Source organism: Bos javanicus, chromosome 29, assembly GCF_032452875.1.
Source record: "Bos javanicus breed banteng chromosome 29, ARS-OSU_banteng_1.0, whole genome shotgun sequence".
Lineage (NCBI taxonomy): Eukaryota > Metazoa > Chordata > Mammalia > Artiodactyla > Bovidae > Bos > Bos javanicus.
The window spans coordinates 44,675,771-44,694,140 of NC_083896.1; the positions used below are offsets into that span (position 1 = coordinate 44,675,771).

Consider the following 18,370-nt stretch of genomic DNA (forward strand, 5'->3'; position numbering starts at 1 on the left):
GGGAGCAGCAGTATGTAAGCAGCGTTGCCATTGTTACTCTGGCCCTGGGAGCCATTCCAGTTCCGGACTCCTGAAATTGATAGACTCCAGTTGTCTTTTTAGTGAGTCCTTCAAATTCTGATTCTTTTGGCCAGATTTCAGATTTTGCTGGTTCTCTGTGATATTTCTATTTTGAAGAGCCCCATATGTCTTGATGTGGGTGTGGAACTTTGGAATCCTTTAGTATGAAAGGCACTTTGGGAACTACAGAGCTAGGCTGTGCTCTTCACACAGCGAACTTTGAGACGTTCGAGGGAAAACATACGAGGCTGGTGCACTGTAGGCAGGCGAGCACTTGCCACCCAGCTTTCGTCCTCTCTCCCTGATTTCGTAGCCTTTTTGTTTCTTTTTCCTTAACCTTCCATTTTGTTCCCCAAATTTCAGAGAATTCAGTTGATCACTAGAACCAGAAGGTACTTCTGCCGACACAAATTATTACAGTTGTGAGTTTTCCCAAGACTTGAGCAGATGATTCGGTCCTTGAAGCTGATAACAGTAGGCCCTGACAGCACTTCAGCTGGGGCGGCCAAGAGATGGAGACGGTCCGCCAGGACCGCCTGCTGCTAAAAGTTGCAAATTGCATGGCACTGTAGCGAATGGTGCTGGAGACCAGTAGTTCTTAAAAGTGAGAGCCTAAAGTACCACCCCACTCTGGCCCCCCACACGCACAGGAGTGCAGGCACCTGTGTGGCAGCCAGCGGGCACCGAGCCTCAGGCTGCTGCAACTGTCTCAGTGCCACACAGTCAGACAACACAGCGGCTGCGCTGCTGGGGCGAGAAAAGCCTTAAGTATTTATAGGAGCAGGAAGAGGAACTTGGAGAGTCAGGAGCTTACTTCTGGCAGGATCGACTGGAACATCCAGAAGAGTCAGTGCATAGCCGGCAGATGCCCCCAACTCTAGTCTGGGTTAGAGCGCTCAGACACTGCTCTGTTGTCAGGGGGCTTGACCACAGGGCTGCTGCCCGAGAACCTTCGAGCAGGGCGATGTTACTGCCCTCATCCATCCTCTCTAAAACGTGTTTAAGTCATTCGTCATGCTGAGATCCAATACTGAGTGAAGTCATGTCCAGTCTCAAGTCCAACCGAGAGTTTTCTGTGACCGTAGACTGTTAACATCGGTTATCCCAATAGGCAATGTGTAAATGAACTAGCTGTGCAGACAGGAGGCAACCTACCGTGTGTGGCTCTGAACCAAACTGTCTCACACTCTGGGGCCACGGGGTCTGGTTAAAGTGCCTTGGGTTAATTTTACAGATGGCTCAGGACAGTGGTCCTCAACCAAGGGTGGTTTTGCTTCCCAGGGAACACTGGGCAAGGACTGGAGACATTTTTTTATTTTGTTTTGGTTCTCACAGCAGCGGTGATTAGTGGGTGGAGGCGGGGCTGCAGCTCAGGTCCTGCACAGGACGCCCCAGAGTAGAGAAGGGCCCTCCGCAGATGCCAGCGGTCTCAGGTGGAGAAAGCCTGGCTTAGCATGTGACACGGGCTGACTTGTGTGATCATTGTTCATTAATTTGCCAAGTGACCCCCATGAGCTTTTTAGGCTTTTTCTCTGTGCTCTGTCGTTTACTCAGAGAAAGAACTTTGGGTCATTGGGAGGAAGTGGGCTATCTTCGATCCTTTCTGATTCCCTGGTTCCCCAGAAGAACCAGAGACCCATTTTCATGTAGGATACACAATTCACAGGGCTATTAACTCCTTGGAAAAATGTCCCCATTACTCAGAGAAAGGTCATTGGGAGGAAGTGTGGGGCATCGTCGATCCTTTCTGATTCCCTGGTTCCCCAGAAGAACCAGAGACCCACTGAGGCCAGTGCCTTCCCCACAGCTGAGACTCACACCCTGCAGCTGCTCAGGATTCCGACACCGGTGTCTGCACAGCCAGAAGCAGCATTCGCAAGTGTGAAAAATCTGGTGCTTTATCTGTATTTGCAAAGTACATTTTTAATATTTATGAGACCTGTAAGAGTTGAGGACAAAGGGAGAATTATTTCACACCTAAATGGCTTAGAATATTCTGTTTGAGGGTTTTCTAGATGTTTCCACCAAGCCAAACGCGTTTGGCCCCCATGGATGTCTTTAGTCTCGAAATCAAAGACCTGAACGCTAGCGTCCCCTTTCTTCTCACCACTGCTGACAGCAGAAGGGGCCCCGTGTGCCCCTCCTGGGCAGGGATGTTCACCAAACTCCAGAGTCAGGACTGGCAGATCCCACAGCCAAGCCATCTGAAGGCTGGGCCTCTCTTCCCTGAGAGCATCTTTTGAGAATCAGAATTTCTGGGTTTAGCGTCTCACCGTGTTACTGATTTAATGATCACAGAATAACTGACCTTCTGAAGCTCAGTTTTTCACAAAAAAATATGCTCCTTGTTAAGGTGAAAGTCCCAAAGATGTTATGAAAGATGTCATGAGGTCTTCCAATTAAGTGAAAGTATTTTAAGCTTCCAAGGGACTAAGGGAGCAAGTTAGAGTGGTGGTTATTTGGATTGGTGATGACTAATTATTATAATTTTTGCAGATGGAATTGGCCGCGCTAGAAAAAGTCAAATCTGCTCGGATTAAAAATCAAGAAGACAGCTTGACTGAAACAGACACTCTGGTATGTATGGTTCCGTCTCCTGTTTCCAGCTGTCGAAAATAGTTTTGGGTACCTTTAGAAATAGAGGCAAAAAACCCTCAGGACCATCATGAAACTTTCGCCTAAATCTGTGGACTTAGGAAGGTCCTTCATTCTCTTCCTCCCGAAATCTTTACCTGTGGAGTATCAGGTTGGTGCCCAAACTAGCAAACCAGAAATGTCCCCATTCTGCTCTTTCTTTAGGTCTGAGCAAATGCTGATTTGGGTACTTTCTCACTATCTGTCACTCTCATGTCCTTCTTTTTTTTTTTTTAATGTTTATGTATTGATTCATTCACTTTGGGCTGTGCGGGGTCTTCATTGCTGCATGGACTTTTCTCTAGTTACAGCAAGCCGGGGCTACTCTAGTTACACTGCGCAGGCTCCTCCTTGCGGTGGCTTCTCCTGTAGGGGAGCACGGCTCTAGGGCTTCAGTAGTTGTGGCACACAGGCTTAGTCACTCCTCGGCACGTGCGACGTTCTCGAATCAGGGATCAAACCTGTGTCTCCTGCATTGACAGGCAATTCTTTACCACTGAGCCACCAGGGAACGCCCCCACCCCCTCATTTACTCCTGAGGGACGATGAGCAGCATCTTTCCCTGAAAAACCACCTCTTCCTCCAGTGTTGTTTTTACAATGGCCAGATAGTCCACAGCATCAGCTCTCCAAGTGGTTACCTGCTGGTCATCTCCTCCCACTGAGAGATGTTGGGGCTGTTCAGGGGTGCATGGGATGGATCACCTGGGGCACCCAGTGTAGTTACACACAGATTGAAATCACACACACACACACACACACACACACACACAGTGCTGAGCACTGACAGTGCCCAAACGAGAACACCATGGCGCCCTGTTGGGAGGAAAGCCAGCCAGAGCACACAGCACAGAGGCTCCAGGGGGCCCAGGGAGGGCAGAGCGGTTCACCTGGGGGAGGGAGTCTGGGGCTGGGCCCGCAGGTCCGGCCTGGGCCCAAGCTCAGCCCACGTGGGGCTGGAGGCCAGCCCGAGCTGGGAGGAGGGAGCAGAGAACTTGACCGGACACCCCCTGGGGGTGTGCTGTACCTCAGCCTCCCGGTGGGAGCTGCCAGCTAAAAGGAGGGATTCTTTCAGGCTCACGTCTCCTATAGTACAGAATACCGTGTTACAGATCTGTTGTCCAGCAGAGCCTTAGGCTGGGTTCAAGAGGACTGTGGTTCACCCGCAATCCAAGTAGCCCAGCCTCCACTGTTTCCCCCTTTGGTCCGTACTGCACAGCAGGCGTTTCAAAAATGAAATTCCCATCACGTCACTTCCTGAGTAAAAGGCTCTCCTTCCCGCCTAGAGAAGCCAGATCATCAGCCCAGATTTGTGGGCTGACGGTTCATAAATGTAGGGGTCAGATCGGATAGCAGGCGACCGTGCCCAGCACAGCGGGCACCCTCAGCTGAATTAAACAGTCGTCAGGGGAGAGGGGTGGCAGGAGTTTTAGAACCATGTGTTTCCTGGAAAAGAGCGCAGGGGGCTGATGGTCCCGTGGTGCTGACGGCCCAGACAGGAGCCACCAGGCTCTCGTGATCTCGGAAGGGGGTCACCCTCACGGCTTCCTTTGCTCTGTGGCAGGAAATCACTGACCAGGACATGTTCGGAGACGTGAGCACGAGTCTGGTTGTGCCCGAGAAAGTCAAAACTCCCATGAAGTCCAGCAAAACGGACCTGCAGGGCTCCGCCTCCCCCAGGTACTCAGGGTGGGAAGACGCTCCTGAGGCACCAGGTGGAAGGAGGGGAGCACGGCGAGCGTGGCCTCGGAAAGGGGGACCGTCTAACCGCCTCCTTCCACGTCCGTGGCAGCAAAGTGGAAGGAGTGCACACCCCCCGGCAGAAGAGGAGCACCCCCCTGAAGGAGCGGCAGCTCTCCAAGCCGCTGAGCGAGAGGACCAACAGCTCCGACAGCGAGCGGTCCCCAGACCTGGGCCATAGCACGCAGGTACCCACCCGCCAGGCGCCCTGGACCCCCGGCTCTGTTCCGTCGTCTCCTTGGGAGGTCGGGTGGAGAGGAAGGGGGTGTATTTGATTGTTCTGAGTAAAGAGAGGCCTAAAGGGAGAAGTCCAGCGTGTTTGTTATCTGCTCCCGCTGAGGAATTGCAGGACGGAATAGGGGACGCTGGTGCGTTCTGCCCCCATCAGACCTTGGAGGGAACTGTGCCGGGGGACAGTGTTCAGGGGACAGTGGCCATCAGCTCTCCCGGGAGGTCTACTCTGCATTCTGATGCCCTTAGCATTGCTGTGGGCTAGTTACAATGATTTGAAGCCAACATAGCAACATTAAACTTTTGAGTGCCAGACCTCAGAGTGGCTGGAGTAGGCACCCAGAAGGAACTGGCCCTTGGGGTTGTATGCTCTCTGAAGGCCAGTCTCCCAGGGAAGGATTCTCCCTGACAGGCCTCGCCCAGCTCCTGTGCTCCTGGAGTTAGTGGTGGGCCCGCTTGTTCTCCTGATAAATACCTTTGGGAAGGGGGTTTGTGTCCGTATGGCTTGCAGAGCTAATGCTCTACAGCTGAAAATGAGCCCAGGACTAGAATAGCCCGGTGCCTGGGGCGAGGTATTGTCCTTCTTGTTAATCACTGCTCCTGAAATACCTTTGTTCCCCGAGTCGGAGGGCTCCCCACATGGCGCACTCTCATTATCTCTCCCCGCTGCCCTCCTTTCCATCCTGCGAGCACCTGCTCTCCGCTCCTCCCTCCCCCCCTCCCGCTGCCCCTGCTTCATTCTCCTTCGGGACCCTTCCTGCCTAGGCAGGACAGCTGCCATGTTCCTGGGGCACCAGCCTGGGCCCTGAGGCCTGGCTTCGCGTGTTCTCATCCCGCTCCAGTCTGCTGTGCTCTGGCCAGTGGGACACTGGGTCTCCTGCATAGGTTCCTGGTAGCTCTTCTCCATACCCTGGACCACAAATCACCCCACCCCCCAAGCTCCCTGGGGATCAACAGACACGTCTATCCCTGCAGATTCCCAGAAAGGTGGTCTATGACCAGCTGAACCAGATCCTGGTGTCGGACGCAGCCCTCCCAGAAAACGTCATCCTCGTCAACACCGCTGACTGGCAGGGTCAGGTACAGCACCCAGGGTCACGGGGCCGGGGAGGAGGGATGCTGGGGAACAAGAGACTCCCCGAGTGTGGATCTGAAAGCCAGGGCACGGGAAAATCCAAAATGACCCCCTTCTTTTCCGGCACCTCCTAGCCTGACTTAAGCCCACAGTTCTGGGTGTGGTCCCAGTCCCATCATTTTCCAGCCTGAGGGGCCTTAAGTCACCAATTTTCTGTACTTCAGTTTCCTTATCTCTAAAGAAGCAGAGGCTCCAGCGGTGCCCTGGCTTCCAGAAGGGGCGGAGCAACAGCAGCCCAGCCCCGCCCAGGCCCACCATCCATCCAGCGAGTGGGCTGCGGAGCCCGTGTAGAATGTAGCATGTCCTGGGCCTTCCCACGTTTCCTCCTGATCCCGTCTCCCTGGGGTCTGGCCCCACCTTCTGACTGGCAGTCGGAGCCTGACCTTGGCTGGCTGTGGTCTGAAGGACGGACAGTGGGGCCCTGCCGCCCGGCCTGGGCCTTGCCGCCTTCGTGGCCTGCGGGAGGTGGTGTCCCTGCCACACGGCCTCACCTGTGTGGTTCCCCCCACCCCCGCCCCCCGCAGTACGTGGCGGAGCTGCTGCAGGACCAGCGGAAGCCCGTCGTGTGCACGTGCTCCACGGTGGAGGTCCAGGCCGTGCTGTCCGCCCTGCTCACCCGCATCCAGCGCTAGTAAGGCCAGCTCCTCTCCTGCCCTTTGGGGTCCCCTCCCGCCTCATCTTCCCACCCTCATTTCCAAGCTCTGAGGGGACCCCCTGGCTTATCAGACCTGAAACTCACAGTCAGTACCTGGTTGGGCGGCATCAGGCCCTGGTGCTCTGTTGTCCTGCTGGCCCCGGAGGGTCGGGATGAAAATGTCACCCTCCTGCCTGCCGGCGTCCCGCCTGGTCTCCTGCCACACCTTGACCTGCCTCATTCTCTTCCTAAACCCGTGACGAAGAAGGCCAGGCAGAGAGCCCGGGGTTCTACAAGACTTTCTCCTCCTGCACCCTGCCCACCCAGCGTCGGGGCCCTCCCTCTCAGGACCTGCCGTGGGAAGAGCCTCAGACGTCTTGGGCTCACGCCCGCCTCTGACCACTGCCGACTCGTCTTCCCATTAGCCTCAACCGGTTCTGCCTGCCTCCTAGACAGTCCCCTGTCCTCTCTGACCCTGAATTTCTCTCTTTGCAGAAGCACTGTGGTGTGTTGCCTCTCTCTGTGTGATTTTGTTCACTGGTTTGTTTTTCCTCTGGGGGCTGTCGAGGTCAAGTGAAGTCAGAGTTTGGGGGAGGCTTCCTCTGAGCAGGACGTGGCCCCCTGACGTGGCCCTGTCCCCCGACCCCTCGCTCCCAGCTGCAACTGTAACTCCTCCATGCCACGGCCGGTGAAGGTGGCAGCGGTGGGCGGCCAGAGCTACCTGAGCTCCATCCTCCGCTTCTTCGTCAAGTCGCTGGCCAGCAAGACCTCCGACTGGCTGGGCTACATGCGCTTTCTCATCATTCCCCTCGGTGAGGGCGTGGCAGAGCCCACCCCGAAGCGGCGGGCGGCGCTGGGTCCCGGGAAGGGCCAGTCGGGGAGACCGAAGGCTGGGCTTCGTTCACCCCCTCCTCACCAGCTCGCCTTCTCTGGTCTCCGTCTCCCAGGTTCTCATCCGGTGGCCAAATACCTGGGCTCCGTCGACAGCAGGTATAGCAGCACCTTCCTTGATCCTGGCTGGAGAGATCTGTTCAGCCGCTCGGAGCCCCCAGTGTCAGGTACTGGCCCTCGTCGGGGACAAGATGCAGGGAGCTGGGCTCAGCTGCATGCGGGGGCGGGGGGGGGGCATGCTGCTTCCCCTCCCCGCGGCCTGTTCATTTTTCCAGCACTTTATTAAAAGGAGGCCCCATAAGCGCAGCCCTTCCACGCTGGATGTGTTTGGTCTCTGCACATTTAGAAATAAGGAGGCCGAGGGGGTGGTGTCAGGAAGTATCTGGTTGTGGAGATCAAATGTGGAAATGGAGAGCAGCTGCCAAGCGTCTATTGATAAATGAATAACATGCCACCAACCGTGTCTTTTCCTGAAATACAGAGCAGAGGCGGCAGGGACGGAGTGAGCTTGAGCCCAGCGAGGCCGGGAGGTGGTCAGTGCTCCCACGGGCCTGGCAGGAAGTGATGGGGGCGGGGGCGGCAGGTGGTTCCAGGGCTGATCAGAGCAGGGATGGAAGCAGGAGCCAGCCGAACACGGAAGGAGCAGGCTGGGGGGAAGGGCGCACGGATCAGACGGGAGGACAGCTCTTGGCTGCACGATTCCTTAGATTCAGGGGACTTCCCTGGTGGTCCCGTGGTTAAGGCTTCACCCTGCAGCGCAGGGGGTATGGGTTCAATCCCTGGTCGGGGAACTAAGATCCCCCATGCCTCAAGGGGATCTAAAACTAAAACATAAAACAGAAGCAATGTGGTAACAAAGTCAGTAAAGACTTTATAGTTCACATCAAAGAAAATACCTGTTAAAAAAATTTCCTGGGATTCCCCTGGTGGTCCAGAGGTTAAGAATCTACCTCCCAATTCAGGGGACGTGGGTTTGAACCGTGGTCAGGGAACTGAGGTCCCCTGTGCCACAGGTCAACTAAACCCCAGCACGCCCAAATAAATAAATGAACGTTGTTTAAAAAATTCCTTAGGTTCAAACCAGCGGGTCTTTAGAGCCCTTTCTCTGCCTCAGCTCCTGGGGTCTTCTGGTGGGACTCAGCAGGGGGGCGCTCAAGGACGGTTCTCGGGCTCGCCTGCTGAAGTAAGTCAGCCCGCGTCTCGGCTTCTCTGCAGAGCAACTGGACGTGGTGGGGCGGGTGATGCAGTACGTCAACGGGGCGGCCGTGACGCACCAGCTGCCCGTGGCGGAGGCCATGCTCACCTGCAGGCACAAGTTGTGAGTGGACCCAGGGTGGGCTCTGAAAACAGGTTGGGTGGGCTAGATAAATCTTCGGTTCTTTTGCTTTTTTACACCCTCCTCCTCCCCACCACATTTCCCTCGTGGGAACCCAAGAGAGTATGAGAAGCTGTGCCTTCCCTTCCCCGCCCGGGCCTCCCCCGACCCCGGCCTCCCCACCCGCTGTGGGCGCCCCCTCAGTACAGACGTGGGGGCAGGGGGTAGAGCATGCACAATCAGGGTTTTTGCCTCCTTTTGGAGGCTCCTCGTGCCATCCTGAGGGCAGAGGGAAGATAGCAAGTGGTGTCTGGGCTCCCTTAAAGCCTCAGTAAAGCGTGGAAAGCTTCCGTCCCCAGCTCACCACACGGTCTCTCCCGCCAGCTGTGAAGCTCTCCTTTCTCTCCTCACAGCCCTGATGAAGACTCGTATCAGAAGTTCATCCCCTTCATTGGCGTGAGTACCAGCCCCCCTCTCCTCTGTACCCCACCCACCCACCTGGCTTCCCTGGGCTCCACGTGCCAACACACACATGGGGCTTTCCTGATGGCTCAGAAGGTAAAGAATCTGCCTGCAATGCAGGAGACCTGAGTTCAATCCCTGGGTCAGGAAGATCCCCTAGAGAAGAGAGTGGAAGCCCACTCCAGTATTCTTGCCTGGAGAATCCCATGGACAGAGGAGCCTGGCGGGCTGCAGTCCACCACACACAGTCCAACATGACTGACTTTCACTTCATACACAAGAGACTCATCTAGACAGCAGGTCTTGTCCGGGGGCTATTTTGCTCCCAGGGAACATCTGGCAGTGTCTGATCTGGGGACACATTTGGCTGTCAGAGCTGGGAGTGGGAGTGGGCACAGCTGGGAGTGGAAGTGGCACCGGCATCTGTGGGTGGGGCCAGGGACATGCTAACCGCCCTGCAGGGCCCAGGACAGGCCTCCGACAGAGAGCCCTGAGGGTTAGCAATGCCGGGGAGAGGAAGCTGTGGGCTGGGACAGGCCCCGAGCTGCTCCTTTCAGAGTCCTTTCCCCTGCATCACCACAGGTACCACGTGTTATTACTGTAGTTCTGGGGTCCCAGGGGGTGATATCCAGGGCCCTGGTTCTCCGGCTCCAGGGAAAAGAAAGCAAAGCTGTTCCGAGGAGGGGAGTCCGAGACACGAGTAGCTCTGTCTTCAGAGTCAGGGACACAGAGAGGAAGGGGCTCTCTCCCCTCCTGTTTGGTCAGGGGACAATCTTTGCATGAGTGGATTCTCAAGACAAAGGAAAGACCTCTTGGGTGTCCTTGGCGTCGGGTGATCCCGGCCCAGATTGCATTTGGCAGCTGCTGGGCCCCGGGGCCGAGACTGACCAAGAGAGGGAGCCTAGAGGGGACAGCTGACGCCCCTCCCCGCCCAGGGCTGAAGCACGACCCAGAAGGCTGGCAGAGAACTCAGATCTCCCTTTCTGAGGCGGCCGAGTTTCTCTTCCGCATCAGCTGGTATCTTCCTGCAGCCTCGCTGAGGGAGGGTCCCTCCCAGCCTCTAGGGAGGGCGAGGCACATGCAGGTGAGGGGTCAGCGGCCCCATCCCTGCTCTCCACTCATCCAGATTCTATGATCCTGGGTGGCCCTGTGAGCCTCGAGGGATCCTGGGAAATGCCTGAGCCTGGGGGGGAAGGGGGTGGATCCTTGTCAAGGCTCCCATCTGCCTGGTCCAGTCAGTCCCCGTCAGCCACTGGGGCTGGTCCCACGGCCACATCGGAGGGCCCGGGCCGTGACGTGCAGCCCGGGCTGGCAGTCAGACCCACGTCTGTGTGGAGCTGTGGGGTCACTGCTACTCTGGCCTCGCAGCAAAACAGAAAGAAAAAATTAAAAACTGAAACAAGCAATCAAAGGAGCTGGCAGCCTCGTGCAGCAACCAGAGGAGCAAGGAGACAGGACTCGTGTCCCAGAAGTTCGGGGTGCCAGCATGCCACTTTCCAGGAATTAAAATCAGGATGTGTAGAGTCAGGAGCAGATCCCACGGAGTGGCAGCACTGCGCTCTTATCAGCTTCAAGGGGACCACCGTGTGTGTGACCCCCGCTCCCTGCCGTCCCTGGGACCTGGCTTCCGTGACCCCCCGGCCCTGCTGACCTCAGGCCCTGCCCTGACATCCGGGTCTGTCTCTAGCTATACCCTTTGCTGGCCTCTGGAGGGCCCCCCTGCCCTTCCCAGAATTTTCTCTGGGGAACTGACATCGGTATCACTGCCTAGGGCTGGGCTTGGGGTCGGGGGTCCCTGGGATCCCCGCCTCCTAGTTGGTGTTCCTCCAGATTCCTGTTCCGGTGTGTTCACGCTCCCACCGGTACCCCACTCCCATCTGCCAAGGTTTTTTTCCCAGTGCTCCCTTCTCTCTGACCTGAGAAGGCAGCCTCCTGCCCAAGTGATCTCAGAAGAAATGAGATCAGGATACAAAAGGGGTTCCTGCCCCCTCGGGTGGCTTTGCCCACGTCCCCAGAGAAGAGCTACGGGTGTCCCACGCCCCCGACTCACTGTTTGCAGTTGGGTTTGCTCACCTCTCCTGACGATCCCAGCTGCTCAAAATTGGCAGAGTTTCGAAGCCTGCGATCAAACAGCGTGCGGTCGTGGCCGCCGGGTCCAGCTGACCTGAAGGTGTCTGGCTTGGGTGGGTGGACCTAACGCAGGGTCTCTTCTCCCTCGCAGGTGGTGAAGGTGGGTCTGGTTGAAGACTCTCCTTCCACGACAGGTGAGCCTGGGGTCCCTTGGCCTCTTCCGGGTGAGGACGGTGCATCCCGCCCACCTGCTCCCTAGTCAGGAGGCCAAAGGGTGAAGACGAGGGGGTCCCAGGCCAAGGCGGGGCTCAAGTCCCAGGGTGGTGGCGGAGCAGGTTGTAGCCAAGACCGGTCAGGGCAGCTTCCTTTGGTCAACCATGTCTGTCCCCCCGCAGGCGATGGTGACGATGCACCCGTGGTCAACCTGACTGTGCCCTCCACGTCGCCGCCCTCCAGCTCGGGCCTGAGCCGAGACGCCACAGCTACCCCTCCTTCCTCCCCGTCCATGAGCAGCGCCTTGGCCGTTGTGGGGTAAGGCTGTGGCCTGTTCCCGTCTGTCCCCCGACACGCCTCCATCGGGGCGGTGCCTGACTCATTCCCCGGCTGCCCCAGCGTGTAGGACGGTGACCCCTGGTCCGGAAGGTCAGCGGGGGGAGTCAGGTCACTGGCCAGGCCGGTCATCACACAGCTTGCTCCCGTCTGTCCTGTCTGCCTCCCGGGTGTAAGGGTGAATGAGACCCGGGGCACTGAGTCCCTTCTAGCCTGTCAGCTGCTGCACGTACTGGGGGTAGGACTGCCTGGTCCGGGAGAGAGCGTGGACCTGGGGTCAGACACCTGGGCTTGCACCATGTCCACACAGTTGCGTCCCCCGTGTGTGTGTGCGCTAAAGAACAAACCACTCAGTGACACTGGTCAACGCGAGAGCGACTCTCGAAGGAGGGAGCAGCTGCTGTGGGCTGCTCTGCGGCGGACTCTGCAGCAGGAGCCAGGACTCTGGGTGGGGCTGGAGCAGGACGGGGCAGAGCCAATAAAAGTACTAAGAGGAACTGGGGGGGTCCAGGGGGTCCCGATTCCAGCTAAACTGCCCTGCCAGAAGTCTCATGAAGACAGTCCTGAGGGGGTGGAGGGTGAGGAGCCCCGATCAGAGCCGCAGGGTGGTCAGAAATGTGGGGCGGGGGGTTCTTGTGAGGACTGGATTTTCCGAGGTCCAGAAAGAGGTTCAGGAGCCTGACTAGTTTGAGCAAAGAATCGCGGTCACTTGGGCAAGCTACTCATCTCCAGCCCATGAAAGTAAAGGTGACGTAGCCACAGGGTTTTGTGTGAGGTGGAAATAAGAGCCTTGCTGTCAGCGCCTGGCCCAAGGGGGCGCGGCCTCCTTCCAGGCACCAAGTGTGTCCGTCACCCAAGGGCCCCCGTGGCCAGTGACGCGGGCAGGTCAGACCCCAGGCTCCTGGGCCCCAGTAGGGCCAAGCCACGGAGAGAGTGCTGTGGCCGAGTAGGGAGCGATGGCTAGGAAGTGGGGAGGGAATCCCTTTAGGATCTGAAATGTCCAGTGTTTAGATCGAGCGGTCAAGGAGGCCTCTGGAGGAGCTGATTGGGGCAGGGGAGGGGGCGGGATGCGGGGTCAGGGCAGCCCCAGGCGGGAGAAGGGGTGGCAGAGAAGAGCCAGAGGCGCTCCTGCCGCTCCCTCTGCTCCCTCTCCTCTCCGTCACCTCCTCCTGGTCTCCTGGGGATGCTCTGTGAGCAGCAGAGAGGGTAGGCACTGGCCTGTGGCTTTGCCAGAACCCCCGGCAACAGCGCCATGGTCCCCAAAGAGTCCTAAGTGTCTCGGGGCAGAGCCCAGACCCCAGCCCTCACCCTCACTCGCCCTGTCTCCCCTCTTCGCTCCCAGTCGGGGGTCTGCCACTGGCTTGCTGAAGTGCAGGAAGAGGAGGGAATCCCACCAGCAGTCACGCTGTGACCTCGTAGTCCAGGCTCCCTGGGGCCTGGGGACCCGCCTTATCCCGACCTCCTTTCCCATCCGGTTTAAGCTTGTTTTTTAATGGAACCGCTGAATCCTGGCAGAAAGAAACATCAGATGATTTGTGTAGCCTGTACCTATTGTGTCTGACGCCTCCTTTCAAGAAAACATCAGCTCTTTTTCCCCTTGGAGCTAAAATTATCCCTGAGCTAGAAGTGCCATAAACGAGAGAGAAAGCCACAGGTCGGCTCCTCGCCCCCGGCGGCTCTGCAGCGCCTGGTGCCCGCCTCTGCCCCACTTAGTCTCTCCCACCCTCGGCGGGGGGGTTCTGCCTGCTGGGGGTCATGTGTGTGCACACGTTTGCACACATGCTCATGCACATGTGTCCTGGTGGTGGGTGAGCGTGCACACATTTTCTTCTCTCATAGAGCTTCCTCCTTCTCTGCTTCCCTCCTGCCTGGGTGATTCTTCCCGGGCTCCCCTGTGGGCACTTGGGGCCTCGCCCTCTCCTGGCCGTGTCCTCAGGTCAGCCTGACTCCCCACTCCCCCACCAGCCCTGTCTGTGACGCTGGAGGGACCCCAGAGCTGCTTGGCTGGCGCCTCCCCCAGGCCCTCCCCGCCCTGTCCGCCCTTGGCGGGCACTGAGCCCCCTCCCCATTACCGCCCCTCTCCAGGAGCCCCAGCAGCCCTTACGGGGACGTGATTGGCCTCCAGGTGGACTACTGGCTGGGCCACCCTGGGGAGCGGAGGAGGGAAGGCGACAAGAGGGACGCCAGCTCCAAGAACACCCTCAAGAGCGTCTTCCGCTCAGTGCAGGTCTCCCGCCTGCCCCACGGAGGGGAGGCCCAGCTCTCCGGCACCATGGCCATGACCGTGGTCACCAAAGAGAAGAACAAGAAAGGTAAGTGACTCGTGAGGCCAGGGGCGTTCAGGGCCTCCAGGCCTCCCCGTCTCCTCTCTCGGGGTCAGGACAGGCTCTGCTTCTGGGAGAGAGACCCCGGATGAGCACGGAGGCAGCAAGCACATGTATCATGGGGTCCCGCCCCCCACACACAGGACAAAGCCATTCCTTCTGTCACAAAGGAAGGTCCCTAGGGAGTCACTGGTCCCTGCCCGCTGAGCCTCGGCACCTTTGGGGCGAGGCAGTTTTCGCTGCCATGAACAAGGGAGGCTTCCTGGCCAGGGCCCTCAGGGATGGATGGTGTGACCTGAGGTTGTCCCTGGCCAGGGCTCCCAACCCCCAACGCTGGAGGCCACCCAAGCCTTCATGAACAAAAGGTGTGGTTTTTAAGAATTCAGGGGCCGAGAGCCCTTGGGGGTGGGGGGGAAGACGGCTTCAGCACCAGCGGGGACAGGGGTCCTGCACTCTGAGGAGATGAGGCGGAGCCCCCACACCTGGGGGCGGGCAGCAGTGCTCGCAGATGTTGGTTCCCATGGTGAACCCCCACATCTGGCTCTGCACCCGCTGGAGCAGGCGGGGTGACTGGGGTGCTCATGGCCTCCCAGCTGTCAGGAAGGGGCTTCCTTCTCTGCTGGGCCCCACTTTCCTCCTCTGGGGGCATCCAAAGCAGCTGGGCCTTTGCATTCATGCCTCTGCCCCGAAAGGTGCCCCAGGAAGTTGGGCAGGCCCTGTGCCAGGCCCGCAGCTGGAACCGCCTGTGGCACCCGGAGACCCGCCGAGGGTGGCCCAGGGCTGAGATTCTATGTAGCCTCCCTGCCAGCCACACAGACACAGCCCCACGCAGGCACCTGAGTGGGTGGACAGAGGTGCCCGATAGGGCAGCTGGCCCCCATCCACAGGCTTTCAGAACATTCGAGCTGGAAGGGACTCCGAGCCCATCTGGCCCCAGGTTCTCGTTACTCAGTGAAGATACCGAGGCCCAGGGAGAAGGGCAGGAGTTTGGAGATCCTGAGACATAGCCCCAGAGACAGACAGGCGGGGCTGGGGGGAGTGGGGAGTCTGCTTTCTTCGAATCACCACCCTTCCCAGGGAAAGGAGGCAGTGGGTGGGGGAGAGCGCAGCTGCCTTTCCAGGGGCGGTGACGACGTGGTTCCCGCTTGCTTTCCAGTTCCCACCATCTTCCTGAGTAAGAAGCCTCGAGAAAAGGAGGTGGATTCTAAAAGCCAGGTCATCGAGGGCATTAGCCGCCTCATCTGCTCTGCTAAGCAGCAGCAGACCATGCTGAGAGGTGCGGGCGTGGGGGTTGGGGGGGTGGCAGGAAGGCCGCGGCCCTCCCCGGCAGCCCTGGTCATCCCCACGCCTCCCTGTCACCCCCAGTGTCCATCGACGGGGTCGAGTGGAGCGACATCAAGTTCTTCCAGCTGGCAGCCCAGTGGCCCACCCACGTCAAGCACTTTCCAGTGGGACTGTTCAGTGGCAGCAAGGCCACCTGAGGGCACCGTCTCCCAGCCACGCCCCCTCCTGGCACTGCCACCAGCCTCACCGCCTGCGGGCAGGGGGAGGCCAGCAGGCCCCGGGCCCAGTGTCCCCCTTCCTGGCCCCGGGGCCTGCATCTCCCCGGCCCGGTCTTGCAGGACACTGCCACCCACCGGGGCCGCCGTTCCCCGCCACTGCTCGGGCCCAGTCCTGGGCAGCCCCTCCTCCCTCCCTCCTTTTCCTCCCCCTCAGCTCCTGGCCCGAGGCATGTTGACTGTGCCTTTCAGCGCCCACCCCTGGTCCCTGGAATCGAGTCCTCCAGGCCTCCCCTCACCTCCCCTGACTTCAGCCTCTTTCTCCACGTGGCACCAGTTCTCTTCCTGGAAATAGGAAACCTGGGGTCCTGGCCCACGGCCGGCATTCCAGCCTCCCCCCTGCCCCCATCAGATTCCCATCTTCTAAAGCGCAGCTGCCAGACACCACACAGCCGGCCTCCCCTGGGGACGCCCAGCACCAAGGCCACTTGCCACTGCTGTGGGGGTGACAAGGGCACAGACCCTGCCCCCACCCCAAGACAGAGTTGCTGCTGTGATGCGTGGGTTTCTGGGGTGCAGGAGCCCTCGCGGTCTCACCCATGCATGGTTCCCCCACGCCCAGGTTCCCTGGAGGTGTCACATGTGTCCCTGAGCAGTTCTTTGGTTCTCTGCACCGCCAGTCTCTCAGTGGTTTCGTGTGACTCGCCTGGGGGCTGGTCCCCGTCCTTGGATCTCCCCCTGTTGAGGACTTTCCTCCCCAGCCCTGCCTCCGGACCTGGAGAGGTGGGAGGCAGGCCCTGCCAACACGTCTGCGGCCCAGTCCCTTCCGCTCCCTGCACCCCGTGTCCGCCGGTCTTCTTTTCCTGCTCTGTCCTCCCCTCCTCACCTGGGCCCCTGGCCTGGGAAGGCCCCTTCCTCCCAGCCAGGCCTCCCCCTCTGTGGCCTCGGGCGCCTGAGCCCCTCCTCAGCCCCCACCATCGGTCTCGGCCTTCCTGGAGACCAGAGGCACGTGGGGCGGCCAGCAGCTCCGCCTCCGGAGCTTTGGCCGTGGCCCCCTCACCCCTTCTAGAAGTTTTTGCACAGAACTTCATTTTGGAAAGTGTTTTTCTCATTCTCCATACCTCCCCCAAACTCCTCCAGCCCTTCCCCCGGCGCAGCCCTGCCGTCCAGAGCGTCCCCAGGGCTGTGCTGTTCACTCGGCCGGAGAAAGGGGCAGGGTGGGAGGGACTGAGAGGATGTTGGGTTTTTCATTCAATAAACTGGTGATTTCTTACCAACGAGCAATCCTTGGGCCTCCGCGCCTCTCATTGTGACACAGGATCCGTCCAGCCTTGCTCGTCCCCGCCGCACAGTGTGGCCACTAACTACACTCACAGTCAGCTGGGAGGGGGACTTCCCTGGCGGTCCACTGGCTAAGGCTGCGCACTCCCAATGCAGGGGGCCTGGGTTTGATCCTGAGGAGGCTCCACAGGCCACAACTAAGACCTGGTGTAGCCACATAAATACTAAAAGCCACCTGGGAGGGAATTGCCTGACAGCCCAGCAGTTCCGAGTGTGTGCTCCCAGTGCAGGGAGTGTGGGTTCCATCCCTGGTTGGGGAACTAAGATCTCACATGGCACGTGCTGTGGCCAAAAGAAAGAACAACAACAAAATCAGCTGGGAACTGGCTGCAAAGAAGCCTGTCCCCATTTACTTGATCACAGAAACGGGCATGAAGGTGTGTGCCCCACGAGGCAAACCAAGGTCAGGAATAGAAGTCACGCCATTCCCACGCCGAAACCCCATTTTTCTTGGGGACCCACCATCCCCAAATCCCATCTCCCAAGGCAGTGACACGTCATCTGCACTCTTCCAACATGAGAATGAGAACTCGGCTTCTCTCCCCCGCTGGGCTGTATTTTCTGCAAGTTGGTGAAGCCTCAGGCCTGGGGGGAGCGGGTAAGCTCAGGTCCACCATCAGTTCGCTTTCCTGCCTGCCCTTAACCCTGGAGGTGACAGATTCCTGCTCCTGGGACTCCTGGCTCTTCACGTGCTCCCAGGACACAGGCCTGCACGCCAAGCCTCCTTCACCAAATAAGTGCCCAGTGATGGCTTGTGTCCCCCCAACCCCCCCAGGACACAGCTCTGGAAAAGTGGACGGCCAGGTGCGGCAGGCTGTCCCCAGCTCCCCGAGCCTCATGGCCAGTCACCAAATGGAACCTCTGGGACCCAGTGGCGTGGCCACCCAGGCTCTCTCGGCCTGAAAGATGGAACGAATGCCCGCGTCCCAAGGGGCAGAGTCCAGTCGGGTACCAGAAGGTGTTCCAGAAACGCAGTCTGCACTGCAGTTCTCCGAAGAAGGGTACAAGCCAGCTAGTGAGAGACACGCCTGGAGAGGTGGAGGCTGAGGTGGGCTAGGGAGGCAGGCAGAGCCCCCCAGAGGTCTGCAGGGCAGGGGCCCGGGGGCCTGGGAGCTGATGGGAGGCCCGAGCTCAGGCCCCAGCTCGGAGCCAAGTCGGGGAAGCAGATGATGGAGACAGGGAACTCCCTGCTGACTTGACTCCCAGCCTCACTCCGGCCCAGGTGACCACTTGGCCCTGCCCCAGGTCCCTCCCACCTTCTCCAGGGCTTCCTCCCGCCCGCTGCCCCTCTCCTGCATCATCGGTGCACACCGCCCCCCACCAGATCTGTCACGTCCCGTCCCATGTACACAGGCAGTAATACCTCCTTGGTTCTAAAACCTCTCCGCTCTCCCAACAGCGAAAGTCTTCAAAAGGGGGGGGGGCTTCTGGGCCTCCTCCTCACTACCCCATCAGGCGTTCCCTTGCCAAGGTCACTGATGTCCTT

The 18,370-nt window shown here is 59.0% G+C and overlaps 1 protein-coding gene across 3 annotated transcripts in view; it reads left to right on the plus strand.

Annotated features, from left to right (window-relative positions):
• Positions 1-16,827, plus strand: part of PACS1 (phosphofurin acidic cluster sorting protein 1) — a 149,822-nt gene extending 132,995 nt beyond the window's left edge. For all 3 annotated transcript variants that reach the window (XM_061407025.1, XM_061407027.1, XM_061407026.1), the window contains exons 11-24: positions 2,557-2,637; positions 4,258-4,373; positions 4,486-4,621; positions 5,640-5,744; positions 6,324-6,430; positions 7,091-7,245; positions 7,381-7,491; positions 8,540-8,642; positions 9,053-9,095; positions 11,323-11,365; positions 11,567-11,702; positions 13,806-14,032; positions 15,201-15,320; positions 15,410-16,827. In XM_061407025.1, the coding sequence (XP_061263009.1) occupies positions 2,557-2,637; positions 4,258-4,373; positions 4,486-4,621; positions 5,640-5,744; positions 6,324-6,430; positions 7,091-7,245; positions 7,381-7,491; positions 8,540-8,642; positions 9,053-9,095; positions 11,323-11,365; positions 11,567-11,702; positions 13,806-14,032; positions 15,201-15,320; positions 15,410-15,525 (1,599 nt within the window). In that variant the 3' untranslated portion in view covers positions 15,526-16,827. The remainder of the gene's footprint in view (positions 1-2,556; positions 2,638-4,257; positions 4,374-4,485; positions 4,622-5,639; positions 5,745-6,323; positions 6,431-7,090; positions 7,246-7,380; positions 7,492-8,539; positions 8,643-9,052; positions 9,096-11,322; positions 11,366-11,566; positions 11,703-13,805; positions 14,033-15,200; positions 15,321-15,409) is intronic.
• Positions 16,828-18,370: the final 1,543 nt, after the last annotated feature.